Source organism: Pelodiscus sinensis, chromosome 20 (assembly GCF_049634645.1).
Source record: "Pelodiscus sinensis isolate JC-2024 chromosome 20, ASM4963464v1, whole genome shotgun sequence".
Taxonomy (NCBI): domain Eukaryota; kingdom Metazoa; phylum Chordata; order Testudines; family Trionychidae; genus Pelodiscus; species Pelodiscus sinensis.
Genome location: NC_134730.1, coordinates 2019156 through 2046596, shown reverse-complemented (window position 1 = coordinate 2046596; position 27441 = coordinate 2019156). Strand labels below are relative to the sequence as shown.

The following is a 27441-nucleotide window of genomic DNA, read 5'->3' as shown; positions in this document are numbered from 1 at the left end:
CAGTGTCCGGGAGGTGGGTGGCACTTTTCCCAGCAGGAAGTTCACTTTTTGAAAACGGAGTCAGGCCGAGCTCGCCGGGAAGAGTGGTGGTGCCAGTCTGACGACTGCATCCCACGGCTTGCCATGTCTGGGGGGTTTCTGAAAGCTCCAGTCCCTGGAGTCATGTTACTAAGGGAGAGTCTCCACTTAAAGACTGAAACAAAAAACAGGACTATGTAGCATTTTAAAGACTAACAAGATGGTTTATTAGGTGATGAGCTTTCGTGGGCCAGACCCACTTCCTCAGATCAAATAGTGGAAGAAAATTGTCACAGCCATATATACCAAAGGATACAATTAAAAAAATGAACACATATGAAAAGGACAAATCACATTTCAGAACAGAAGGGGGATGGGAGGAGGGAGGTAAATGTCTGTGAGCTAATGATATTAGAGGTGATAATTGGGGAAGCTATCTTTGTAATGGGTAAGATAATTAATGTCTTTGTTTAAACTTAGGCGTAAAGTGTCGAATTTAAGCATGAATGTCAGTTCAGAGGATTCTCTTTCAAGTGCAGTCTTAAAAGGTCTTTGAAGCAGGATGCAGATAATCAAGTCATTGAGACAGTGTCCTTTCTGGTTGAAATGGCAAGAAACTGTTTTTTCTTTGTGATCCTGTCTAATATCATTAAGACCGCACGTGAAAGAGAATCCTCTGAACTGACATTCATGCTTAAATTCGACACTTTACGCCTAAGTTTAAACAAAGACATTAATTATCTTACCCATTACAAAGATAGCTTCCCCAATTATCACCTCTAATATCATTAGCTCACAGACATTTACCTCCCCCCCGCATCCCCCTTCTGTTCTGCAATGTGATTTGTCCTTTTCATGTGTGTTCATTTTTTTTAATTGTATCCTTTGGTATATATGGTTGTGACTATTTTCTTCCACAATTTGATCTGAGGAAGTGGGTCTGGCCCACGAAAGCTCACCTAATAAACCATCTTGTTAGTCTTTAAAATGCTACATAGTCCTGTTTTTTTTTCAGCTACACCAGACTAACTCGGCTACATTTCTATCACTTAAAGACTGTAAGTTTCTAGCCCTCGTAGTGGCACAGAAAAGCCTGAAAATGGGACTCGGCACAGACACCAACTTTGTAATGGGCTCCCTCTGGCTCTGTGCCAGGCCCCCCCCCCCCCCCACCTCCCGGCTTTACCTTTTCCCCCAAGTCCCAGGCCCACCTTGCTGCTTTTCCCCTGCTCCATCCTCTCTGCTGAGCGTGCCCTGCCCTCCCTCTGCAGGCTGTGGAGCAGCTGATCCGTGAGGCCGCTGGTGGGTGGGAGGCGCTGGGGTAGGGGGACATGCTGATGGGAGGCTGCCGGCAGGTGCTAAGCACCCAGCTTTATTTCCCTGGGCGCTTCAGGGCTGGCGCGCGAGGCTGTCGGCTGCGCCTCTGATGGGAGGCGAGGGGTTGGTGGCATTGGAAGCACTGAATAAGGCACCTCTGTCCCGAGCCCAGCCTAGAGCCAGGCCCCATCGGTGTGCGTGGAAACGGAGCTGTGAGCTGACTAAGGAATGGGAACTTGGTGTTTGGACAGGGACGGGGAGCCTCTCCTGGCCATGCTGCGCCTACAGTGCAGCCTCACGGCTTTGGGGCGCGGCTGCACAAGGCTGGTCTTGGGGCGGAACGGTTGGTGCAGCGAGCCGGCTCCTCAGGCCGCTGTTTCCAGGGAGGGACGAGGTTAGGCCTCCAGGTGGTTTCCATGGGACAGGCCCATGGAAAGCTGCTGCTTCCCTGTCTGGGAGGGGGAAGGGGAGCGAAAGCGAAAGGCAGCGTCTGAGCTGCTCCCTTCTCTAGGCTGCTGGGCAGCGGGAGCTCAGGAGCGAGGGGGGAGGGCTGTTGCCTCCGTGGTCAAAGTCAGAGGTAGCAGAGAGGAAGCGGCGACGGCTGTAGTTACTGTAGGCGCTTGACGCACACCTTAAAAATAGAACTGAGGAAAACATGAAGAGCCGGGTCCCTCTGCACCTGCCATTGGCGTGAGCCCACGTGCCCCCCGGCTGCGGACTCGCCCATTGGACGGGCATTTTTAGCTCTCAGATGCCGACGCGCTGTGGTGGGGAGGGTTCTGTACCTGCCGTTCGCCTGGCCCGCTTTTCTCACGAGCCCACGCCGCCCCGGGCTGGATCGCAGGACCCCGCACAGGTCTCCAGCCGCGTCGCTCTTCCCGAATGCCCCCAGCAGCCCCGCTGGCAACGCCGCTGCGGCACCATGGGCCAGGGCTGCTCTCCAGCAGCCGGCTCGTGCTGCCAGAGGGCGAAGCAGCCAAGCGCCACGCGCTGTGCGGCTATCCAGGCGCGAGATAAGGAGGCGGGGCAGGCGTGTGGCAACGCTCTCGAGCAATCCGAACCCTGCCGCACGGCGCTTTCCGGCAGCGCGGCCGAGCTCGGAGCTCTCCTCCCACTCAGGGCTCGCGAGAGGCGTGGGTTTGACTCATTTTAGTTATAACTCTTGGCTCCTGGCCTCCCACCCCCGCGACTCTCAAAGCTGTTTCCAGGCACAATGACAATAACCAAGCAACTTCCCACCGGGGGCCGGGGGTTGGGGGGGGCATGGAGATGTCCCAGGCTATGCTGATTGGGAAACTGAGGCACACACCAGCAAAGTGGCACTGAGGCAGGAACAGAATCCACTCCCTGGCTACACCAAGCCACCAGCCAGGCTGCCTGGAGCAGGCGGGGGCTTAGCTCATTGGCTTGTGCCTGGAGAGGGGTGCTATAGGCCTGACAAGCAGCAGGTACCACTCTCTGCTTTGCCATCCCTCCGAGGGGGTGTGGCTGGCCCTGTAAGGGGGGTCGGGCACAGCAAGCCCCTAATGGGCTTCCTGGAAGGGAGGAGCCGCTCTGAGCCCACCTGTGAGCAGCTCCCGGCCTGAGCAGGCAGCTAATCAGCCGAAGAGCTGGGCCTGATGGAAATCTGCAGGAGCTCAGCTGGGGGGGCGGTGGGCCAAGACAGCGTCTCCTAGGGAGGGAGCTCCAGGAGGCGATGCCAGCTGGGAAGGCCAGGGCCTGGCTTGCTCCGCTGGAGTCTGCATCCCTGCTCGGGAGCTTGGGCGAGGGGCTTTCTCATGGTGCTGCCGAACTGTCCAGGAATGACGGGGTCTCTCTAGGTAACAGGCCTGCTGACCTGTCTGCTGGCTGAGACATCAGGCTGGGGCAGGTCTCCCTGGACGCCACTCCTGTGTGCAAGAGGATACGGAGGGGCAGGATGCACCTTTAACCCTTCCATTCCCCGTTGCCGGCCGTGCTCTGGCCTAGCTAGCAGCTCAGAGACCGCACACAGAGGCTACATCTAGACCGGCATGATTTTCCGCAAATGCTTTTAACGGAAAAGTTTTTCCGTTAAAAGCATTTGCGGAAAATAGCATCTAGATTGGCACGGACGCTTTTTCCGCAAAAGCACTTTTTGTGGAAAAGCGTCCGTGCCAATCTAGACGCACTTTTCCACAAAAAAGCCCCGATCGCCATTTTCACGATCGGGGCTTTTTTGCGGAAAACAAAGCTGAGCTGTCTACACTGGCCATTTTGCGCAAAAGGACTTTTGCCCGAACGGGAGCAGCACAGTATTTCCGCAAGAAGCACTGATTTCTTACATGCGATCGTCAGTGTTCTTGTGGAAATTCAAGCAGCCAGTGTAGACAGCTGGCAAGTCTAGACACAGCCAGAGAGAATAATGAGGCTGCTCTACAGCTGCTTTTAGCTCATGTGGCAAAGCCTCATGCACTAAGCACCAGAGGTTCCTGGTTCAATTCCGCCTCTTGGCGTTTTGGGGGCAGCCGGGAGGCCATAGCAGGCACCTGCTTTCCCACTAGCTGGGACGGTTTCAGTGGCAGCTGCTGCCTTGGCAAAGCTGCCTGCTATGCCCAGGGAAAAGCCAGGAGGCGTTTCTCATTGTCCTCTTCCCTGCATGTGCCGCTCCATCCCACCTGCTTCCCTGACAGGGGCCAGCCTGCCTGCCTTAGTCCCTCCCCACGTCTCTCGGGAGTCCCCGGTCTCCATCTCCAGCCCTCTGAGCAGTCCCCAGCTCGGTCCCGTCAGTGTCCTGTGGGGGGCACGGTGGCCTGTCTGAATTCTGGGGCAAGGGGAGGGCCAGTGCCCAAGTAGGAACCCCTCCCCCACACACTCCGCTGTGGAAGAGGCTTCAGGAGCCAGCAGCCAACTGATTGCTTGGAACAAAAATGGAAAACATGGGGAGGGGTGTGCAGGTGGAAGGGGCAAAGCCCGGGGAGCAGAGGGGGGCCCAGGAAAGGCCCCAGGCAGAGCCCAAAGGGCCCGGGGGACGGTGCCCAGAGGAGCTGTCTGCGTGTGAGTGACACAGAAATGGAAAAAGGCTGGGTGGTCGCACAGCAGCCCCCATGGCTCTTATGGACAGCGCCGGGAGGGGGGAGGTGTGTGTCCAGGGCGGACGTGGGGAGAAGGGCAGCCAGAGCCTCAGCAGGAGGGTCTGGAGGAGCCGGGAAAGGGGCTGCAGCCTGGTGCTCCGGGGGCAGCATTCGCCAGGGTCTCCCTCTCGGGACGGCGTTGGGCCTCTGTGAAGCGCCCCAGCCAGCCGCCCACGCTCACAGCTAATGCCGGGTGGGATGAAGGCTGGCCGGGGGGTGCCAGAACTTCCCTCAGCTGGCTCGGGTGGGCTGCGAGGGCGAGGCAATGCCTGGCCTGGGGCACGGAGAGCGTAGAAAACGGGGCCTGGCAGAGACTCCGGAGGCCGCCTGCTCCAACCCCCTGCCCATTGCAGGCCCAGCCCCGACTCCGCCACCCCAGCATGGGCAGCGGCGCGGCGAGAGCCCTCCAGGGCCGGTCAGTCCGTGGCCCTGCTGGGGCTTGTGGGCTCCCTGGTGGGTGCTGAGCTCTCCTGGGAACCTGGCTCTCAGCGCGGCACGTTTCAGAGGCGTCGTCCTGTTTGTGCCCCTCCCTCCTGTGCCCAGCCGGGCCGGTCTGACCCTGCCTCCACCTCGAGAGCCCACCGGAAGCTCTTGTTTTGCAGGTGACACACAGGGCGCGAGGCCATGCCAGTGCTGAATGAGGACCTGCCACCCGCTTGCCCTGCTCTCCGAGACCCGCCGGCACAGACGCGCCCGCTCCCTGCCCATTCATGGAGAACACAGGTCTGTGGTCGCCGGCCAGTTCCTGGGGCGGGGGGCTGAGGCACCAGGGGAAGGCAAGGTGGCCAGGCCTGCCGGGCAGCCCTTCGCTCGGCAGCAGAGAGACGCTGAGTGAGAAATAAGCCACCTACTGACTAGGGAGGGCGCCTTGCAGTGCTGGTACAGGGCTGGGTAGCTCGTAAGAGGAAGAACCGTGCCGCTAAGGTGAAGGCAAGGAAGGGGGCTGCTTGTGGAGCTGGGTTCTAGCCCCATTTGATTTCCTGTCATTGTACCTCAGTTTCCCCATGTGTAAAATGGAGGTGATGTTTGCCGACCTACCCCACAGGAGTATTATTAGAAGCTGTTATTATCTGGGCAGCTGTAGCACCTACAGGCCCCATCCAAGAGCAGGATCCTATCGTGCTGCATGCTACATGATGCACAGTGAGAGGGAGCCCCTGCCCTGAGAGCTTACAGTGAAAGAGACAAGGGAACTAAGGCACAGTGTGACTAAGTGACTTGTCCAAGGTCATGCAGGAAGCCTGTGGCAGAGCAGGGCATTGAACACAGGCCTCATGAGACCAGCTCAGTGTCTTTACAAGTCCCACTTATACCCTAAAAAGCGCATCTAAGTAGGGACGTAAGAAACCCAAGGACCTTTTTCAGGCCCTCCGCACAGGGCTGTCGGAGCCCCCAGCTAAGATTTTATGGTGCCGGTTCTGTCCCATGCTAGAGCTGGCCAGGCAAAGACTGGAAACGGGGATATTTATTTAGAATGACAAAAATCTCTGGGCGCTCAGAAATGGCTCAACCACTTTTGCTCAGGCGTCCTGAGAAAAATTGCTTGGGGGCCCAAGCCCAAATGTGGAAAATTGCAGCCCAAGAGGCAAACCTGTGACAAAGTTCCAAGTGTCGGGGGAAAGGCCCTTTAGAATGGAAAAAGCAGCTGTCCAGGCCAGGCGTCGCTCCGCACAACCCCCGGGAACGCTGTGCGGCGAAGTTAGCGTTCAGCTCTCCACCGGTGCCGTAGCTAGGAGAAGGGGGTAGAACGTACTGCATCCAGCTGGTCAGCTCATCCTGCCCTGGAAAGCTAGGACCACAGGTCGTCCTTGGAGGCGTAGCAGCCCTCCTCATCCTCCTTACCTGAGGAGTCCTTGCTGAGGAGCCATTGGAGCATGCTGGTCCCAGGGTGCGAAACAGGGCAATATTGTTTATTGGACACACTTCTGCAGCTGAAAGAGACCAGTCAAGCTCCACAGAGGAGCTCCAGGCCATTGGAAAACTTGTCTCTGTTGCTCCAGTAACAGATACAACCTCAGCCACCTTTTCTCTCCGCTCCAGTGGCCTTAGCAACCAGCTCTGTCATTCAAGAGGCCTTAGTTCCCAAAAGCATCCTTAACCAAGCTGCTCTGGGGTAAATCCATGGCTGGGGGTGGGGTTGTGTTTGCCACCTGCCAGTGCGGGACTGGCTACCAGACAGCAGGGGACGGGGAACTCGGGGGTTCCCACACAACAGTCTGGGGTTGGGATCCCTGCTACCTGCCCTGCGCCCGGCACTCCACTCCTGGCCCCGCTCTGGCAAGACCACTGAGCATAGAGGTTTGTGGAGGGGCCCTAGCGGGGGGCACTGTGGCCCGGGTGATGCCAAATCCTTTTTCCCCCGTGGACTCAATTCTTAGAAGATTTTCTGTTGTGTCAAAACCTCTGTCTAGACCCTCTGCTGCTTATGTGGCGTATGTGTGAGGGACCTCACAGGGTGGATTTAGCAGCTTAAATATCAGAACCAGGTCTCAGCATTTCAGCCTTCACCTACTGAGCCCGTGGGGGGGGGGGAGGGCTCCCCAATTCTGTCAGCTTTGTAAAATTGCGGAACTTTATAGAACTTCCTACCTGCCCCAAACGCAGCTGGCGCCTTGTGCCTGTGGAGCGCGCCGGTACTGCCCCAAGGCCAGCAGTGCTGCTGGCTGCTCACACCCTGTCCCTCCCTTTGCATTAGAGGTGGAGTCGGACATCCTGCGCAGCGTGCGTGCCCTCCTGCGAGAGCTCGACGGACACCACCGCGCCTTCCAGAGCGAGCGAGGTAAGACAGGCCCCTGGCCGCCCCGCCCTGCCTCTCGCCTGTTCTCGGTGCCTCACACCAGGGCGGTGCCAGTGACTCCCCTGGCTGGTTGTTCTGCGTTTGTTGGGGTCCAAAGGCCCCAGAACATCAGTGTCCGAGTATTCTCCCACCGCCTTCAGCCTGGCTCCCCGGCAGGTGTTCCACACTGGGCTCAGCTCCTTGTGCGCGCGCGGCTTGCAAGCCTGCTCCCAGAACAACTTTTGCTTTCAGTCAACTTTTGCTTCTGGGCACCCATTTCTGCCACTGAGATCTCCTTATGCCTTCAGCATAGCTACTGTTCCAAAGCAGCTCCAGCCAACCGTCAGCATCCTCTGTCAGCACTGGGTCCCCAGGAGCGCTCATTAATCAATAGGGCTGGGCGATTAGATGGAGGCACTGAGAGACCGAGATCAGGGCTTTCATTCCCAGCTGCGTCACTGACTCACTGAACGACTTGAACGTCTCCGGGCCTCAGTTTCCCCACCTGTAATGTGGGAACAGCCCCCTTCTTTGCCCTGTTTGGCACCTTATTGGTTAATGTGCCAGCTTTGGGCTCCTCCACCGACGTGTGCCCCAGTACCGGAGAGCTGAAGCCCTGCTCTGTCAGCCTCACTGCTGGATCCCGGAGCTTTGGCAGCCAGAATGAAAATAAAAATAGATCTTCGTGGGGAGGCCCAGAAAATATCTCTTGATTGACGCGCGCTCTCACCCTGGTGGACTCCTCAGTCCCTGCAGTACGCACACATGTGGATTTTCTCCTCTCGCTGGGAGACTCTCAGCCAGCAGCGTTTCAAAGGCTGTGTGCCTGGAACCGCGCCAAGCTGCATGCTGAATCTGTACCGAGATGTGGGAATAATAATAATTTCCCTTTGCCCGTCTGTAGCCCCTTCCCTGCAGAGGTCTCAAAGGGCTTTTCCCCATGAAATCGTCACAGGCCCATCTCCTCAGGGAGGGGCTGTGTTCTCGTCCCTGCTGTGTGCAAGAGTAAAATGGATCTCAGAGCCGCGTGACCAGGAACACAGGAGAAAATCAAGCAGAGAACCCAGGAGTCCAGACTCCCAGTGCCCTGCTGTAACCACTAGGCCTGGCCCAGATTCTAGCCTGGTACTCTGGCAGCCACTGAAGTCAGCCCAGTGACTCCCGACTGGTGCCAATGGGACCCCGAGCTGAACGGCTCCAGGACTGATCGTTGCAGCTGCTTGGGACACAAAGCCTGTCGCAGTCTCCACATGCAGCGTGTCCCCTGGTTTGCCAGGCCATATGGGGGAGCATAGCTCAGCCACTAGGCGATGCCTAAGGCAGACGTACCCAGCTGCTGCCCTGAAGGTGCACAAGGTGCCGCTCCTCACAAGCCGAGCCTGAGCCAGAAGGGGCCGAGCTCTGCCCTGTCCGGCACCTTATTGGTTAATGTGCCAGCAGCCTAATTGTCTGAAATCTGAGCACATTTCCCTCGGCCTTCCTCAGGACAGCGGAGACCGAGCATGCTGGGTAGCCACTGGCTCCAGCCCACCTCTGGAGGGGAGATCGGGGGCAGCGGGGCTGGCTTTGGTGTAATGGTTGCACCCACGCGCCCCAGTCTGGGGCCCGGATCCCGTCAGGGGAGGTGCTGCATGAACTAGGGGTCAAAAATGGCTGAGCCAGGCCGCCCTGGGAGCTTCCAGCTGAAGTGTCACGAACTCCCATAATTCTGCTTCCAGTCTCGCGATCTCTGTCCCTTGTCTTGGCCCTGGGATGCGGGGTTGGCACGAGGCAGAGTTGGCTTCTGGTCCTTATGGTGGCCAAGAAAAAAGTGAAAAGGGGGCCCCAGGAGACCTACCAGCTCAAACCCCAGAAAGCAAATACAAAGAGCCTGCTGAGTATCCGGGGCTGAGAAACGCCGGTCAGAACAGCGGCTTTGCTGCTGGCTTTGATTGATGCTGCTGCCGGTGGCATGAGACTCTGCCCGCTACCAGCTCTGCAGCTCCCAGGTGCACGTGACCCGCTGCCAGGGCAAAGGCTCAGAGATAGCATCTCTCACCTCTCGCCATTGAGAAATGTGAGCCAGGCTGAGCGGGGGAGGCTTCCGCTAAGGCCCTGCACAGTGACTTCCTGTCAGCGTGCTCGGGGAGGGAAGATGTGCCCAGAGCCCGGCACTGCACTGCTTTAACGTGAGGTGTGTCTGCACCTCTCTAGTCGCACCGCTCTACAGCTCTCCTGCGTGGACACACTCACAGCCAGTAGTGTGTGTTGTACTAGCAGAACTATCGCAGAATTGTGCCAGGACTTTCCCCCTCCACATTTCAGAGTTTGCTGGTTATAGCTGTAAACCGGGAACCCTGCTAGGGGAGACGCAGCTTATACCAGCAAACCCCACAGAACCATATAAGTGTAGGGCTGGAAGGGGCCTTGAGAAATCACCAAGTCCAGCCCCCTGCACTGTGGCAGGACCAAGAAAGCGCGTGTCCTAACTCGGTGGAGCGAGGCCTGGGATTCAGGTCCCATGGCTCAGTGCCCGCCCCAGCTACCGCAGTGCACTCCCCCCTTGTAGCTGCTTTCTGTGGAATGACCTTCCCCCTGTGCTTGGTCTCCCAGGGATGCTGCGCTGGACCTTGCACAAGAAGATTGATCGGAGTCCCCTTAACAGTGCCATCCTGGTGAAAATCCTCGTGAAAGAGCTGGAAAGGGTAAGAATGAGCAGTCGGCCACCAGTGCCTGGCACCGATTCGGCCCGTGGTGAGTGTATCCGTCTCGTGGCGGCTGTGCACAGCCTCTCTGACCGGGTGGCTGGCCTGACTGTGTGCCTACAGCTCCCCCTCCTTGCGGCGATGGGCCTTAGCGGAGGGGAGAGCTCAGCCGTTCCTGGAGCTCTGTCTGGGAGCCTGAGGCAGGGATGCCTGGGAGGGCCAGACCCGGGGCCGGGGGGCTGGAGTTGTTGTGGGGACTACTCTGTGTTGCTGCCCCTGCAATATTTCCTCTGGCGCTGGCTTGGGCACGGGATGGGGCAGTTAGCCCACTGGCCCAGCCCCTCGGCACTGGGGAGAGGGGCACTGAGGCAGGGCTGGAGCCATCCGAGGCAGGAGCAGCACAGCGGGGCAGAGCCGTGGCATTTGGGCTGTTTCCCCTAATGGCAGAGCCTGTGGAAAAGCTACAGCCCGGGCAGGGAGCCAGAAAGGCAGCTGCTCTGGCCCCCAGGGCGAGACACCTTCCTGCTGCAGCCATCCTGCCTGAACCACTTCCTCAGTGCATCTGGCATCCATGAGGCCTAGGCAGGTGCCTACCCGCCTTGTTACTGCCAGGACTCCCTGCTGGCCCACGCCAGCCCCAAACCCAGGCGCCCCATTTGCGCCAAGCCAGCCTTCGCTGCAGACAGCGCGGGCACTGTTAGAGCCGGCCGGGAACCGGGCCTTTTTCCAGGGAACAGAGCAATTCCAGCGGGGGAAGCAGTTGCTGTGGCTGCTTGTGCTTGTGGGAAACTCCAGCTTTTCTGGGACAAGTCGGAAACTGAAATATTTCGAGGCAGAAGTGCCCCAGCGGCGCCTCAGGCTCCCGCTCCCCCCTTGGACTCTCCCCCACGATGCGCCACAGTCTCCCCTCACGAGGCGGTCGCAGCATGCTGGTCTTGGGCCATGGTGCTGTCACAGACTCTGGCGAGGGCCCTCCCGGGCCACCCCCCAGGGCTGCATGAGGGGTCCAAGCCTCGCTGCCGCGGATCCCCGGCGTGATTCACGCTCTCGGAGGCTGAACAGAGCCCAGCCAGAGCCCAGGCTCCGGGTCCCTGTGCACACTCAGCGCACAGCCTTTCACCCGGCACTGCCTCCGAGCGAACCCCGCTGCCCCCCCGCCGCACAGGCTGCCCCAGCAGGCTCCCTGGCACAGACAGGCCCCAGCCCGCCACCCCAAGGGCAGGAGTTTAACTCCCTCAGGGCAGCCACTGTGAAGCAGCCAATAGCGGTAGGGTCCAACACCTTCCTGCTCTTCACGTTTAACCCCGTAAGGCCCAGGGGATGCACCCGAAATGCAGTGCACCGCACTGGCTCGCCCTGCTCCTGGATCGTCCATGTTCCATCACCCGCAGCCTGCTTGTCCCTGCAGCAGCCTCCCTCGTCTTCATTTGGTAGAAAATGGCTGCCCCAAGCTGACTTCCTTCCGGTAGACTGTCCTCCGAGGCTCATGGCTCACGGCTGTCCCTGGGCTGGCAGAAATGGGCCACGAGCCAGCTGGCCGGGGCAGGTCCGTGTACACCCCCCGGGCTTCCCGTAACAGTCATTTACCAGCTCACAAAGCCACCCGCAGTGCCAACTGAGATCCCCCGCCCAACGCAGGTGCTTTTCCTGACACGTGTCCAGGTGTCACCTGTTCTCAGACAGCAGCGGCCTGGATTTCCCCCCGACCAGCCCTAGCCATTGTGTGGGGCTGGCCACTCACCAGCCTCGTTCCTGGCAAGCGGGGGCCTGCTGGGAACCCCCCGGTGCAGGGAAGCTCTGTAAAGCTGCAGTGGGCGGGTGGGCCCAGTTAGCACCTGTTGGCCAGCCCCACATAGCCCCACAGGCTCCAGCGGCCCTCTCCGTTGCCATGGAATTTCCCCCTCCCCACCCCCGACTCATCTCCCTCCTGAGCTGGAGGGGGACAGCAGCAGGAGTGTCGCGCTTCGCGGACTCCACGCCGGCCGACAGCTGCTCCCTGGGTTTATCACGAGGGCCTGGTGTGTGCGGCGTCGCCTGCGTCAGGGGCCGAAGGACAGACGCCTGATCGGCTGGCAGCTTAGGGGGAAGGTGCTGCAAGGAGCTGTCTGAGGGCCCTGTGCCAGGGCCCACCCACGCCCAGACCACAGACCTTCCCCACCCACGGCTCACTGCCTCTCCCAGGCAGACTGCCAATCAGATCGCAGACCAGCTCCCCATCCCAGTGAGGCTGAGAAGCCTCAATATCTCACCTCCTGCCTTTCATCTTCTGGCCCAAACCCCATCCCACCTCCGCAGCATGCAACCCCATTTATCGCTGAGCTGCTCGACAGCCTCCCGCTCCCGCTAGAGAGCCCGTTTTCCTCGCCCGCCCGCCCCAGGACTGCCTGGAGTGGGAAAGCCGCTCTGCTATTCAACCATTGTCCTCTCCCCTTAGGTTACTCAGATACCCCGCTCCAGCACCAGCTCCCGGCCCCGCTCCAGCGCCAGCTCCCGCTCCTCCGCCAGTTCCCACTCCCACTCCCTGCTCCCGCTAGAGAGCCCGTTTTCCTCGCCCGCCCGCCCCAGGACTGCCTGGAGTGGGAAAGCCACTCTGCTATTCAACCATTGTCCTCTCCCCTTAGGTTACTCAGATACCCCGCTCCAGCACCAGCTCCCGGCCCCGCTCCAGCGCCAGCTCCCGCTCCTCCGCCAGTTCCCACTCCCACTCCCTGCTCCCGCTAGAGAGCCCGTTTTCCTCACCCGCCCTCCCCAGGACTACCTAGAGTGGGAAAGCCACTCTGCTAGGCAGCCATTGTCCTCTCCCCTTAGGTTACTCAGATACCCCGCTCCCGCTCCAGCACTAGCTCCTGCCCCCGCTTCAGCACCTGCTCCCGCTCCAGCGCCAGCTCCCACTCCTCCGCCAGTTCCCACTCTCACTCCTGCTCCAGCGTCAGCTCCCACTCCCCCTCCAGTTCCCACTCTCACTCCTGCTCTATTGCCAGCTCCCACTCCCACTCCCCCTCCAGTTCCTGCTCCAGCTCCCTTTCCCGCTCCAGGTCTTCACTGCCTACTCTGTGTATTGTTAAAGCCTATGGGGCCAGATTTGCAGTGGCACCGAAGTCTACACATGTATCCGTGTTGCTAAAAATCGCCCCCCTAAAAGAAATTGCTACCCTGGTGCTGCAGCCTCCGAGTGGGCTGGCTGGCATTCGATGCCATCTCGCTGGCAGGGGCTGGGGGCTGGCTCTCTGCCCGGAACATTAAAGTCTGAAACACAAACCACCTGGTGCTGTTTGCCAGTGCGAAGGCGCCTGAGCAGAGAGAGCGAGCCCCCTCCCTTGCAGAGCCGGGGGGGCTTCCTGTTCCCCTGCCCCACCACACGCTGAGGTGGGCTCCCATGGGTGGCGGGTCTGCTAGGCGGGGGCCTTCCCAAACCTCCACTCCGCCCCCAGAGCGCCTGCAGTAGGTGTACTGGGGGTGGCGTGTTGCTGCCTCTGAGCGCCTGCCTCCCTGTGCTCTGGGGCTGAGGACACTGGGGCGTGCGCTGCCCTCCCTGTGCTCCGGGGCTGGGGACACTGGTGCGTGCGCCACCCTCCCTGTGCTCTGGGGCTGGGGACTCTGGTGCGTGCGCCACCCTCCCTGTGCTCCGGGGCTGGGGACTCTGGGGCGTGCGCCGCCCTCCCTGTGCTCCGGGACTGGGGACTCTGGGGCGTGCGCCACCCTCCCTGTGCTCCGGGGCTGGGGACTCTGGGGCGTGCGCCACCCTCCCTGTGCTCCGGGGCTGGGGACTCTGGTGCGTGCGCCACCCTCCCTGTGCTCTGGGGCTGGGGACTCTGGTGCGTGCGCCACCCTCCCTTTGCTCCGGGACTGGGGACTCTGGTGCGTGCGCCACCCTCCCTTTGCTCCGGGGCTGGGGACTCTGGGGCGTGCGCCACCCTCCCTGTGCTCCGGGGCTGGGGACACTGGGGCGTGCGCCACCCTCCCTTTGCTCCGGGGCTGGGGACTCTGGGGCGTGCGCCACCCTCCCTGTGCTCCGGGGCTGGGGACTCTGGGGCGTGCACCACCCTCCCTGTGCTCCGGGGCTGGGGACTCTGGGGCGTGCGCCACCCTCCCTGTGCTCCGGGGCTGGGGACTCTGGTGCGTGCACCACCCTCCCTGTGCTCCGGGGCTGGGGACTCTGGTGCGTGCGCCACCCTCCCTGTGCTCCGGGGCTGGGGACACTGGGGCATGCGCCACCCTCCCGGTGATCCGGGGCTGGGGACTCTGGTGCGTGCGCCACCCTCCCTGTGCTCCGGGGCTGGGGACTCTGGTGCGTGCGCCACCCTCCCTGTGCTCCGGGGCTGGGGACTCTGGTGCGTGCACCACCCTCCCTGTGCTCCGGGGCTGGGGACTCTGGGGCGTGCGCCACCCTCCCTGTGCTCCGGGGCTGGGGACTCTGGGGCGTGCGCCACCCTCCCTGTGCTCCGGGGCTGGGGACACTGGGGCATGCGCCACCCTCCCGGTGATCCGGGCCAGAGAAGCTGGAACATGCCCATCCTCTCTCCCCCTGTGCTGGGGGGTGGGCAGTGCGCTGCTCTGCCTCCCCATGGGGGGAGGTGGCTTGGCTCCATTGGGGCGGGGCCTTGACAGAAGGGGCGGGGCTGAGTGGGGTTCAGGACCTGCCTCCCCCAGCCCTTCCTTCACCCACTGCCCGTGTGGTCTCCCAAGGGAAGTGTGGCGGGAGAGGGGACAGGCAAAGGCAGGGAGACGCCTGGGCCGGGGAGGTCAGTGAACAGCGGAAGGGGAGGGGGCTGCGACTGGCTGCCGCTGACTGTGCAGCTCCCCCCAGCCATTGCGCTGCTGGTGCTAGGGCTGCAAATGGCAGCGACCAGCGTTCTCAGCAAGGACCCGCCTGGGGACCAAGGGGGGGGGCTCCTCCAGCTGGCTCATAGCTGCTGTCGCGCTCCCATAGGCCGGGTGCTACACGTGCACTGGGCACTAGATCCAGGAGCCTTTCCAGGAACGACGCCTCCTGGCTTTGTCCCGGGAAACACGCTCTTTGAACCCTCAGAGGTCGGCAGCCCGGGCGCCGTCCATTCGGGGCTCAGAGCCGTGGTGGGGTCTGTTGCTCGCTGCTCCGGCCCCGCGGGCCTTGAGGGGAGGTGCTGCCCCTGTGTCCTGCCACTACTGCACAGGGTTAGAAACCAAGGCCAGCAGGAACTGGACCGTCGACTCGTTTTCTCAGTGGAAATGGCTCTTTGTTTGGCGTAAGCCCAACGCTCCATGGGAAATACCCATTTTGCATGAAGTGGGACAGGGCGGGGGGTTGGAAAGCCAAACCCCAGGGTTTCCGTTTTCGGGGATGAAACCCATTTGTTTAAACAGACGTTTGATGTTGTGGCCATTTTCTATTTAAAAAGAAGTCCTGATCCCGCTCTGCGGGAAACCCGTCTCTGCTCCCTTCCCTGGGAGCAAGCTCCTCACTGCGCCCTAGTGCCATGTCACACTCGCCAGGAGCTCTGTCGCTGGCCCTTACGGACCTGGCACCCGAGCCCCTCAACCACCAGAGGAGAGACTAACACGCCCCCTGTCTGGTCCTCAGGAGTTGTCTGCACTGAGCTGAGCAGAGGCCCGTAGGGGTCGGGTTGGGGAGCAAAATTCATCTCCTCGTTAATCAAAGAAACCCAACTCTCTGCAAAGGTGTGGGCCTTCCGGCAGCTAGAACCAGACCCCGGACTACTGGCATTATTGCAGCTCAACATGCTGGCCAGCTTGCTGCTTTCAGGGGGTGCCTGTCACTCTGGCAGGCACATGATGACACTTACGTGGACTGAGAACCTGCACCAAGCCAGCAACCCCGACGTATCCCCCTGCTGCAATCCGTCCTGAGTGCCTTAAAAGAGCAGGGTGTGCTGCGCATTTCTGTTGGGTTTCCTTCCTCTGATGCAACCACCACTCAATTGCTTCACCAGTCAGCAAGTGGCGAAGCAGCGTGCATTGGAGTAACTCTTTGCCTTGGTTTTGCAGGCCGAAAGAGGAGACTTCAGACATTACATCATCCCCCTGCTTCATACACTAATGTACACGCTAATTAAGGTACGAGCTGCAGATGGCATTTAACAATTCAGGGAAAGTGGAAGCTGTGGGGCCTGACCCTAAGATCACTTGCACCCAACGTATAGCAGAATGGATAGCGTGGCCCAGTGGGCAGTGTATCCAGGGGAGAGAGGAAAAGCCTAGCTTCAGTGCCTGGTGCTGTTACTAGGTGGCTTTGGGTAGGTAATTTCCTACCCTGTGCCTCAGTTTTCTCCCCCTGTAAAATGGGGATAATCATATTGACCTCCTTTGTAAAGCACTCGGAGATCTGCACATGACCGGCTCTAGGCTCAGAGCTCAGTACTATGATTAGGTGAAGTTAGACCCAGGCCTGCCATTCAGTTGGCCATGTGGAGCCTGCTTCCAGCATTCGGATACACCTGTAACTGCAGAGAGTATTCTCAGAAAGCTTCCTGAGTGTGTGCATGTGAATTCGCAGCTTTGCCAGCGTGGGATGTGAAACAGACAGGGCCTAACGAGGCCCAGGCCAGACTTGTAAAGGTATTTAGATACAAAATACAAATAGGGACATACTGGGATTTTCTTAGTGCAGGCACCTAAATGCCTTTAGACAGCTGGCCCCTGCGGCCTTGCAAGAGGGTATTTCTAGATCTCTGCAGAATCGCCATTACTTGAGCTGAGGTCAGACTCAGGCCTATCGACTTCGGCAGGAGAGGCATCCATGTACACCAGAGCTGAATTCTGTCTTTAGCTTTGGGTCCTAGCATCCTCGGCTACCTGTGTCTTATGGATCTCGCTTGTGGGGAAGAGCTTCCCCCACAGAGAGCCAGGCTTTTGGGGCTCCATGGTCTCCGAAGGGATCTTGTTAACCGTTCCTTTCCCGTTCCAGGCTCCCTGCATTTCGGACGATCTCTATGAGAGAGTGTATGACTTCTGTAAAAAGCTCCTCACCCTGCCCAAGCCGTTCTGTTCCATTGGCCTGGACTACGCCTTCCGGCTAAAAGCAGAAAGAACAGCGCCAGGTTTGTGGGATTCAGGCATCTGTCCTGTGGCACGGGGCTGGGCTGGGAAGTGACAACATCTTTGCTTTACCGATTAAGTCCCCAGAAGGGTGAAAGGTATTTTCTGTGCGTCGGGTCCCTAAATGCCTCCCAGCTCTGCCTGTAGGCTCCCTTGCAGTTCTCTGTGTGGCTGCCGCAGCGGGATCATCACACTCTGCCCTCTTCTCACGGCGACCTCGCGCTCGCTTTGCGTCATGTGCGGGAGGCAGCAAACGTTCCTGCTTCACGGAAAGGAGGAGAATGGTGCTTAGAAGAGACTTTTGTGTCCAGATCTCCAAGAGACTCACCCTCCCTGCACCATAGCTATGATGGGGATCACAGTTGTGCCCAGAGGCCTCTGCGGAGTTAAGAGCCACATTCTGCTAAGATTCTCTGCATTACCCATAGGGCCTGACCGTCCCAAGCATGGACCAGGACCCTGTGGTGCAAGGCGCTGTATGGACTCAGAACAAAAAGGTAGTCCTGGTCCCACAGAGCTCACAACTCCAACAGACAAGGAGACGGGTCCCTGAGGTCACACACACATGGAGTCTGCAGCAAAGCCAGGAACGGAACCCAGAACTTCTCAGGCCCAGCCGAGTCCCATCCTCTAAAACCAGAGATCAATGGAAATTGGTCTGCAGTGGGAATGCAGGGCCCAGCAGGTCCGGCCAATCCAGTGCTGGTCCAGAGACAGGCCGTGATTCAGCCACACAGTCAATCCATCCTCCTTGGAACGGTCCCCTGCCATGAAAAATCAGCATCTCGCCTTAAACTGCAGCCTTCCCAACTCGCACCCACCCCCCGCATCCTCTTTATTTTAAGCAGGTGCTAAATGTTAAAGAGCCCCTGAGTGTCTCCTGGAGAAGTGATGGATTTAGAACCAATGTTGCCAAAATTCTGCATTTTCAGTTTTCTTCACTTTGTTTGCTGAAATTCTTATTTACAGGTTTTTTTTCCTATGGCTCCCGTCACTATCGCCTTAGAGCACCAAGCAGGCCCCCCGCCACACGGAGATGCATTCTCAGTCCCATGGGAATGGGGGCACAGATGCTGCCGAAGAGTTGGGAAGACAGCACAGATCTCTCAGAGCGCCCCGTTAAACCCAGGGCCTCTCTCCCTGGGCAACAGCTGGATGGGACTCAGCTCGGTGGTGCAGTTTCTCCATTGCCTTGTACCTTGTGTCAACCCTGACCCCACAGCAGTGCGGGTGGGAAGCACCAACCACCCACGACGTTGTGTGGACACCAATGATGACACAGGGCAAAAGTCCGCTGAGAATCAGGCCTGAAGAAACAGACAAGGTTGAATCGGGCCCTTTTTTCCCTGCATCTGCTTCAGAGCCCAGCCATGAACGCAGCAAAGGATGGGAAATACAGGCAGGCTACGTCTACACTGGCATGATTTTCCAGAAATGCTTTTAACGGAAAACTTTTCCTTTAAAAGCATTTTCGGAAAAGCGCGTCTAGATTGGCCACGGACGCTTTACTGCAAAAAAGCCCCGATCGCCATTTTCGCAATCGGTGTTTTTTTTGCGGAAAACAAATCTCTGCTGTCTACACTGGCCCTTTTGCACAAAAGTTTTTCGGAAAAAGACTTTTGCCCGAATGGGAGCAGCATAGTATTTCCGCAAAAGCACTGACAATCGTACATGAAATCGTCAGTGCTTTTGCGGAAATTCAAGCGGCCAGTGTAGACAGCTGGCAAGTTTTTCCGCAAAAGCAGATAATTTTGCAGAAAAACTTGCCAGTCTAGACACAGTCGCAGTGTGTAACTGGGGCTATTCCTAATCAGAAGGTGTTTTCCTGTGTTCTAGCAGAGTCCCCGTGAGATTTTACTGTCTCTGTTCTGGCTTGTATAAAACTGTGCGCTTGATTTTCCTCTCGTGTCTACCTTATTGCCATGTAACTCCCATGTGGTAGCAACCTTGCTCTTATCTCATGCCTTATCTAAATGAGATCAGAATCAGCCCCCATTCTTGTTCTGGCTTGTGACTATCTGTTCTCTGACTGCTGCCTGTGCATGTGTTTATTTGTAGGGGTGTTATACCAAAGAATGGTGATTTCTGAACAGAGTCTGAAGAGCGACCTCTATCCTTACCAGGAAAGGTGTGTACTGCCTGTTCAGTGTGGCTTCTCATGGCATTTCACTCTGCTGCAAGGTGTGTGCCTTTGCTGAACGCAGCATTAGTGCCACTGGGCAATACTGCCAAACATCTAGCAGCGGTTAGCACCAGACTGGAGCAGCGGTCAAGCCCTGCCAGGAGTATTCCAAAGCAGAGTGCAACAGACTTCGGTGGCATAGCCGGTCTGTGGAAACACGCGTGGTGGCAGGAAGCCGGTGCTGTGCTGAGCATTGCAGCTGGTTTTCGGGGGCCCTGGAGCAGATAGCTTCCCCCAGACAGGTCTAGAAGTGCAGGAAGTATCTGCGGCAGCTCCGTGGAAATGAGCCCAACGGTGCTGACCCAAAATATCCATCCTAGTCCGAGAGCGCGAATAACGAGGATGGGCCAGAGTCAATCCGGGGGTGAGAGTACAGCTCCACCGGCCTCACCTGAGTTGTACCCAGGGGCACTAGGGTTGAACCTGGCCCAGTAGCAGACGGTTCTCTTCTTCCCGGAACCAGTGTCTGCAAGATTAGCCGCAACGTGGAATTAGTCCCGGCCTCACCAGAACAAGCCAATGACCCACCAAGTCCAGTCCATTGCTCTCGAGGGGAAAGTGCTGGCTTCCGCAGAGGTGTGAATCCCTTCTGTGTGTGGTTCCACCACAGGCTGCGTTTCGCCCTGACTCTGGCGGACAGCGTAAGCCCTGAGGCACACAACTGGCAGTCACCCGCCTGCCTTTCAGATGCCCAAGGGCATGCCCAGGGCCGGCCCACAACATTTTGGCACCTGAGGCGGGAAGCCCAAATGATGCCCCCATCCCCCTCGCTGCACCAGCAGCAGACACAATTTTCTACACTCTGGGTCCTAGTGGGGCGCCCCTCCCCCACAGTCTGGCGCCTGAGGTGGCCGCCTCAGTTCCCCTCATGGTAAGGCCGGCCCTGGGCATGCCTTCCTGCCCTCCCACTCTTCACTAATTGCAGACTCCGCTTCGATGGCCACCTCCATTTATTGTGTGCCTCTGTTTTCTCAACCCTTTATTTCCACAGAGTTTTCATGTTTGCAGATCCAGAGGTGCTGTCCAAGACCGTGTGCAACGCGCTGCTCTCTGAAACCAAAGCTGCTCAAATGCACCAGAGCCGCAGATCGTGCTTGTGCTACGTGATAACACGAGCGGTGCAGGCCGCTCTGGGGGAGGACTGTGATGTTGAAAGTTTGCAGAGGATTCTTCAGGTAATGGGTTAGCTGCAACTGCATTGCACCATGAACATGACCATGTTTACCCGGGGCTAGATTCTCAGAAGAGCTCTGCTCCCATTTAGGCAAGTCCATGAAGTGAACACGTGCGCTGAAGAACTCGGCCCCCTGACGCAGAAAGCCGATTTGCTGTCTTTGCATGCAGTGACAGCACCTTGCTTCGCAAGCAGTGCCCGTGAAGCCGTTAGATTTCCCACAGACACACGCATGTGCGTGGCTTAGTGTAGCGCAGTACCTGTGAGCCCTTCCACGGCACCTTTGAAGTCAGACAGTAGAACTAATCGAAAAACAAGCTAACTATTTTTGCAGGATATTTAACAAAAAATAATCCTGGGGAGGACTGTTTCATTTCCATTGAAATTTCCCACATCCGATTAAAAACTAAAAACCAAACATTGAATCTTTTCAGTTTTTGAAAATTGTTTTTGGTTCCAAAAAAGCTCCCTTTTCACTAAACATGTTTGGTTTTCAGGTCCCAAGTTTTCCTTGAAAAACCCGACAACTGAGTCGAAACCCACAATTTTCCATGAAACTTGTTGTTTAAATGAAAAGTCGTTTGTCTTGTCAGCAAAATGCCCCGCTCCCCTAAGTAGCATTTGCACGAAGCACTAGGAACCAAGCGTGACAGGCATGTCTGGCTCAGGCACGCTAGTGGAGTCAGGAAGTGCTGGATTTTTGGTGTTCTCCCGCTTAGGGTATCTCCGACCCCTTCGAAGCCCTCCTGCATGGGAGCTGTTCCAAAAGCCGGCTTGCTCTGCTGCTGAGTATCTGGCCCTCAATACGGCCTCCAGCATGAACTTGTCAGCAACTTCCTCTGAGCTGGGGCTGGCTTAAGGCTTGACTCCACTTCCCCCGAGATCAACACTGTGGAGATCAATCTCCCGGGGTTCAATTTAACGGGTCTAGCAAGGTCCCACAAAATTGACCAGTGCTGGCGTCTCCGCCGACCCTGGTACTCCCCCAAGTCATGAGGAATAAGGGAAGTTGTTGGGAGTTTCATCCGTCAAGCGCCCACAGTGGGAACGATGCAGAAATTCGACCTAAGATGCAGTGACTCCAGCCACACTGTTCTCATCGCTGGAGTTGTGTATCTTAGGTCAACTTTCTCCCCTGGTATAGACCTGGTCAGAGCAACGAGTCTCTCTCTCTCTGCTACCTTGGTACCTCCTGCCATCATGGGTGGAGCAGCCCGCCAGAACGGACCCTGATGGCAGGGCTGGGGTGTGTCTGAGGCTATGTCCCTATGGAGATACAAACCCCACAGCTAGCCCGCAGCTCCAGGGACTCATGAAAAATTGCCGGGTAGGGCTTTGGGCTGCGCCTGGCGCCCAGGCTCTGGGACCCTGCAAGGGGGAGGGTTTCAGATCTCAGGCTCTGGCCCACGCCCGGATGTCTGCGCTGCTGTTTTTAGCTCTGGCGTGCGCACCCGAGTTTGCAGAGCGGGGCTCTGAGACTTGCTGCCATCGACCTGTTCCTGCGGTGCGGATGTTCCGGGAGCATGGTCTCGTTTGTTTCACCCAGCATGCAGTGGGGAGGTGTCAGTCTAGCAAAAGGGGGCGGCCCCTCCTCCATGCTCCTTGTCCCCTAGGGGGTCTCGTAGTGCCCCTTGCTGGTTATTAATAGCACTTCTCTGGGACAGAGCAAGGCCACCGCTGAGCTAGAGCACTGGTTCCAGCAAGTGGTGGCCGCCATGGAGTGCACAGGATGCGAGGTGAATGCAGACCGCATCCGGCACGCTGAGAGGCTGGAGAAGATCTACAGCCTGGTGCTGAGCTCCTCCGTGGCAGGTAAGCACGGTGTGAGCCCCAAAGGCAGCCGAGCCCATAGGGCTGAGAAGTCCTGTGAGGGTGCTGAGGTCAGGGTGATCTGCACAGTGTCTGAGGCTAGCTAAATGTTCCTGCATCCTAGTCGTGCGTCCGCACCGTTTCCAGAATCCATGGGATGCAGAGTAGGGCTGCCAGGTGTCTGGTTTTGAACCGGACAGTCCAGTATTTGAGCTTTCTGTTCAGGAAACAAATTGAGAAAATACTGGACATAGAAACGTCGGGTATTTTCTAATTCAGTAAGTTTTATTATTATCATGAGTGTCAGGACGTAGTTACATACTGCCTGGCTGGCAGACACGCTCACACTGAGTGAGTCACGCTGCGTGAGCATGTCTACCAGCCAGGCAGTACGCAACTGCGCAGTGGAGAGGCGGGGGTGGAGGAGGGATGGAATCCCCAGGGACGGACTCGCCCATGCACCCTGCGGGGACTGTGCGTGGGATGGGCAGCACCCCAGGATCTGCGTGCGCCTGGGCCAGCCCCCTTCCCTGCCGGCCGGTTCCTCCTCCCCCACCTGGTGTGCTCCCGGCCAGCCCCGCTCCCCACCAGCCGGTTCCCCCCTGCTCCTCTCCCAGCCAGCCCCACTCCCCCCAACCCCCTCCTGACCAGCCCTGCTCCCCACTGGCTGGTTCCCCCCGATCTCCCTCGCCAGCCTCCCCCCAGTCTGAGATAAGTGTGTCCGGTATTTTTCACCTGGCAACCCTAATGCGGAGGCCGGTGAAGCCCCTCGAGTCGTGGGCACCGCACAGGTAACACCCACAGCCCTTCTAGTGCAGAGGCAGTCACCCTGTTACAGGGCAGCCCCATGTCTCCCGCCTGAGGCCCTGCCCCTGCTGGGAGGGCAGAGCACCCCCTACATTGCCCGGGGCCGGGTAATCCTCTCGGCTCCCCTGGCTGCTCCCGGATCTTCACTGGGCAGTTTCTTTTCCTCGCCCCCGTGGCGGGGATGCGGCGAAGGGCTCCCGTTAACCCAGGGTTTCCGCTCCCCGCAGGAAGCAGCTCCCCAGAAGGGCCCCAGGGCACCCCGCTGCCCAACCCCAACATCAGCTTCCACTTGTGGACTGAGGAAGAGCAGCTCTGTGAGTGCCGGGGCGGAGGAGCGTGTGCCAGGCAGCGGGGATCTGCCTTTGTGTGAAGCAGGGGGCGGCAGCACCGCGCGCTGGGGCCCGGCATGCAGCGATCCTGCCACGGGGGGGGGGCCTTGGGAGGGGGGCTAGGCTCAGCAGGGGGCCAACGAGCAGCTCATTTAAGGGGGGGCTGCAGGGAAGGGAGAGGCTCCTGCAGAAGAGCCTGGTGGGGGGAAGATGCAGAAGTGGGGTCTGGCTACCTAGCAGAAGCCCTGGCAGGGGACGGGGTCTGGCCAGGCCGTAGGTGGTGCCGGGTTGGATGCTGACCTGTCCGTGTGACCAGCAAAGTCTCTGAAATATTGGCACTTTGGGAGAGTCACTGATGCACTGGCCGTGGGCTGGCCTGCTGGCTGGCACGTGGGTGGAGAAACTGAGGCAGGGGACAAGTCCTGTGCTGGGTTTGGGGTGGCCTGGCCTTTCCTTCTGGAGGACATGGTGAGACTGAGGGCATCGGTCGCTGCTTTGACTGGTGGCTTCTCTTTGGGAAAGGCCCCCCGAGGAGCCACGGGGCCACACTTTGCTCTCTTGGGAGAGGCCTGTGAGGGCCCAGGGCAGGGGTAGCAGGGCCAGAACAGAGGCGTCTCGGCCGCGTGCGCTTTCGGTAGGGCTGTGAACGCCACTGGCCCAGTGCCGGCCTGTGCGGTGTGGGGCTGCCCCCATTTCTTCTGGCCTCTTCCCTGGTCCCTGAAGGCGCCCGCGGCTGACGTGAAAGGGGCTGGTGTCCGTGACTGGAATTGCGCGCTTGGCCTGCTCCTCCCGCTGGAGCGACGGAGACTTGGCAGGTGTCACTGGGCTTTGGATCGAGGCGCTGGCGCCTCAACTCAGGCCTCTACCCCCACCTCAGTCCATGGCCCGGGCACCTGCAGCTCCCCTGCCCTCGGCCCATCTCTGCTGTGCACGTGGGCTCCATCACTCACAGGCCTTCTCCCCTCAGGGAAAGAGCTGGTGCAGTTCGTCCGCCCGCTGTCGCACACGTGGGAGCAGGACCGCCTGAGCCAGGAGCTGGACAGCTTTGAGATCCAGGACATGGCGCCTGACTGCGACTGCTGCGAGCAGACCCGCTTCTCCGTGCTGTCCACCGACAGCGGCATCGAGCGGGACCTGCCTGCGGCCGGCGAGGAGCTGCTGCCGCCCGGGGGCTCTGAGGTGGAGCAGGCCAAGCTCCAGAGAAAGGGCGGCATTAAGAAAAGGGCCTCCCCTTTGGAGAGCATGGCCTTCCTGCAGAACAGCTGCAACGGCCTGGGGGCAAAGCAACCTGGGAAGCTGCACAGGAAGTCTGGCAGCAACTTGGTGCCCATGCCCCACCTCTGCAGACTGTACACGGCCCGGGTCGTGGTGCTGGGGGATGACAGGGTCTTGGGGCGACTGGCCCAGGCCTATTACTCGCTGAGGTAACTACAGGCCGCAGCCTCCTCTGGGGGGGGGGGGTTTCCAGGCAGGGTGCAGGGGTAGCTAAGGCGGGGGGGAAACGTCTGGCACAAGCTTTGACCCGAGGCAGGATAGGTGCTGGCTGGTGCCACCTCACAGCACCGCCTGGCGTTAGGATTGCCAGCCCTCCAGGACTGGCCTGGAGTCTCCCAGAGCCAGCATCAATCTCCCGGTGAAATCCGTCCTGGAGAGTTTAGCAGGATATTTGTGTCAGTTGTGGGGGGAAATCTCCTGGAGCAGCCCCAGAGGGAGCCCAGCATGGAAGGGGCCCGAGATCTTCCTGGGGCTCCCCTCTCCTGCTCAGTAACACTCGGTGCCCCTCTGGCCTCGGGTGTGCGCGCTGGGCCGCACCAGGGGAGGGAAGGACTGTCTGGGAGCAGCGGGATGGGACGTGGTGGGAATCCAGTGTTAACGCGCCCCACGCTGCTGGGAGCCAGGCTGGAATCCGGGATCTCGGGCACCAAAAGCAGGCCCCGTTGCAGCCTGAGGAGACAGCCCCAGCCCAGGTAGCTCACAGGCTGCAGCAAAAGCACAAATGGGTCTGAGCAAATATGTTCATTTGAAACCTTTTTTTTATGGAAAAATGGGTTTTTTGAGGCAAAACCAATGGAAAAGTGTCTGCTCCTGGTGTTTTTATGGGGACAAAGGACACCTTTTCCAGCTCACAGCCCTCTCTGTGCCCCAGCCTCCAGAAGGCCGCCGCGCCGCACGGTGGGCATGGGCTATATGAACATATGCGACAGCCTCATGTGCCAGCCCTGGTGAGCTAAAGAACCAATCTGGCAGGAAGTGGGGGAGGAGGATGGTTCTGTGGTTAGGGCACGTGCCTGAGGCTCATGACCCTGCTTCCCTCTCCTCCCCTGCCTGACTTCCTAAGGGACCCGTGGGGTTTGTGCCCCACTTCCTGGTCCTGCCCTCCCTCACGGGGCTGCTGCAAGGGTACATAAAGATCGTGGGAGGCTCTGACCCTATGGTGATGGAGCCCAGGCAGGATCGAACATGGGTGTGCACAGAGCCCTGAGGGGATGCGAGGGGACTAGTGGAGGCCGTTGCCTGCCTCTGAGATGCTGAGGGGCAGTGCTGTTGGACTTCCCCTGAAGCAGCCAGCTGTGGCTGGCTTATAGCAAACGTAACTTTCATTTTCTTTTCACTTCAAGGAAACGAGAAACCAGACGAGTGTTCCTGACGCCAAAGCTGAACCTGCAGTTCTACTATGTCCCTGTGGTAGAGGGGCGGCCTTGCACCAGCTGGCCCAGTGAGGTGAGCGATCACACCGAGGGGACTCCTGTGGCCCCTTATAGACTAACAGGTTTATTGGAGTATAGGCAGATGCAACTGACGAAGTGGGTCTTTGCCCATGAAAGCCTGTGTTCCAATAAACCTGGTAGTCTATAAGGTACCACAGGACTCGTCGCTTTTGCAGATTCAGACTCTGATAAAAGAGGGGACTGTATCCTCTTTCTGCTCCTTGTGGAGGGGCTGCCAGGCCTTGGCTTGAGCTAGCTGGAAGCCCACCAGGTTTCTGTAGGATTTAAAATTCTGTGTCTAGCCCTTAGGGCTCTGAAAAAATCTGCGCAGGGGGCCCATTGCAGGGCTGTCTGACTGAGTCTTCAGGCAGACGACCTGAAACTGTAGCTCTCAGCAAAGTATGAATGAACGTTAACTCTGAAACCTAGTGAGGGTATTTAAGCTCTCAACAAGACCTGTTTTGGTATTGGTCATTTTAGTGGATGCATCCAGCTACTCTGGGACTGTAGAAGGTGCTTGGGCTCGTGCACTCAGCCTTTCCAGAGAAACACAGTTTTTCTTTTAGTCTGGCTCATGCTCCCAGTCAAACACTACGGCCGTGAAAATGAGTCTATTTTCCTTTTGAGAGTCTATGGCTGTACTAGTAGGCTCTGTGGCATCAAACACATTGAACCTGTTTCTGGCTCTGCCACTGACTTGTTGTGTGACCATGGGCATATCACTTCCATGCACGGTGCCTGAGATTCCCCATCTAGTCAGTGGTGATAGTGTTATTATTGATTTGCATTGTAGTAGCACCTAGGAAGTTGGATCATGGAGCTGGCCCTCCCTGCACCAGGTGCTGCACAAAGACCGGACACTAAACAGTCCAATGAGCTCCATGTTTGTGAAGCACTTTGAGATCTTTAGATGAAAATTGTTACAAGTGAACAGCATTATTGACCAAAGGCTGGATTCTGCACTCAGCTCCATACACTGGAGATATATTGGCATGGAAAAGGTTCCGAAAAGGGCAACAAAATGATGAGGGGTTTGGTGCCATATGAAGATTGATTAAAAAGACTGGGGCTTTTTCAGCTTAGGAAAGAGGAGACTAAGGGGGGATAGGACAGAGGTCTATAAAATCATGACAAGTGTGGAGAAAGTGAATAAAGAAAAGTTATTTACTTGTTCCCATCACATAAGAACTAGAGGTCACCAAATGAAATTAACAGGTAGCAGGTTTAAAACAAACAAAAGGAAGTTTTTCTTCACGCAACACACAGTCAACCTGTGGAACTCCTTGCCAGGGGATATTGTGAAGATCGGGACTTTAACAGGCTTAAAGAAGGACTAGATAAATTCATGAAGGTTAGGTCCATGAATACTTATTAGCCAGGATGGGTAGGAATGGTGTCCCTAGCTTCTGTTTGTCAGAGGGTGGGAATGGACAACAGGGGAGAGATCACATGATGATTCTCTGTTCTCTTCACTCCCTCTGAGGCATCTGGCATTGGCCACTGTCGGCAG

General features: G+C 58.2%; 1 protein-coding gene across 4 annotated transcripts in view; it reads left to right on the top strand.

The window, feature by feature from the left end:
* PIK3R6 (phosphoinositide-3-kinase regulatory subunit 6) overlaps positions 1–27441 on the top strand; it is a 58957-nt gene that overhangs the window by 18968 nt on the left and 12548 nt on the right. For all 4 annotated transcript variants that reach the window (XM_075903473.1, XM_075903474.1, XM_075903475.1 and 1 more), the window contains 11 exons: positions 5030–5150; positions 7123–7206; positions 9796–9887; positions 15873–15941; positions 16792–16924; positions 18981–19050; positions 20096–20279; positions 21943–22090; positions 23122–23208; positions 24191–24647; positions 25842–25944. In XM_075903473.1, coding sequence (XP_075759588.1) covers positions 5138–5150; positions 7123–7206; positions 9796–9887; positions 15873–15941; positions 16792–16924; positions 18981–19050; positions 20096–20279; positions 21943–22090; positions 23122–23208; positions 24191–24647; positions 25842–25944 — 1440 coding nt within the window. In that variant the 5' untranslated portion in view covers positions 5030–5137. The remainder of the gene's footprint in view (positions 1–5029; positions 5151–7122; positions 7207–9795; positions 9888–15872; positions 15942–16791; positions 16925–18980; positions 19051–20095; positions 20280–21942; positions 22091–23121; positions 23209–24190; positions 24648–25841; positions 25945–27441) is intronic.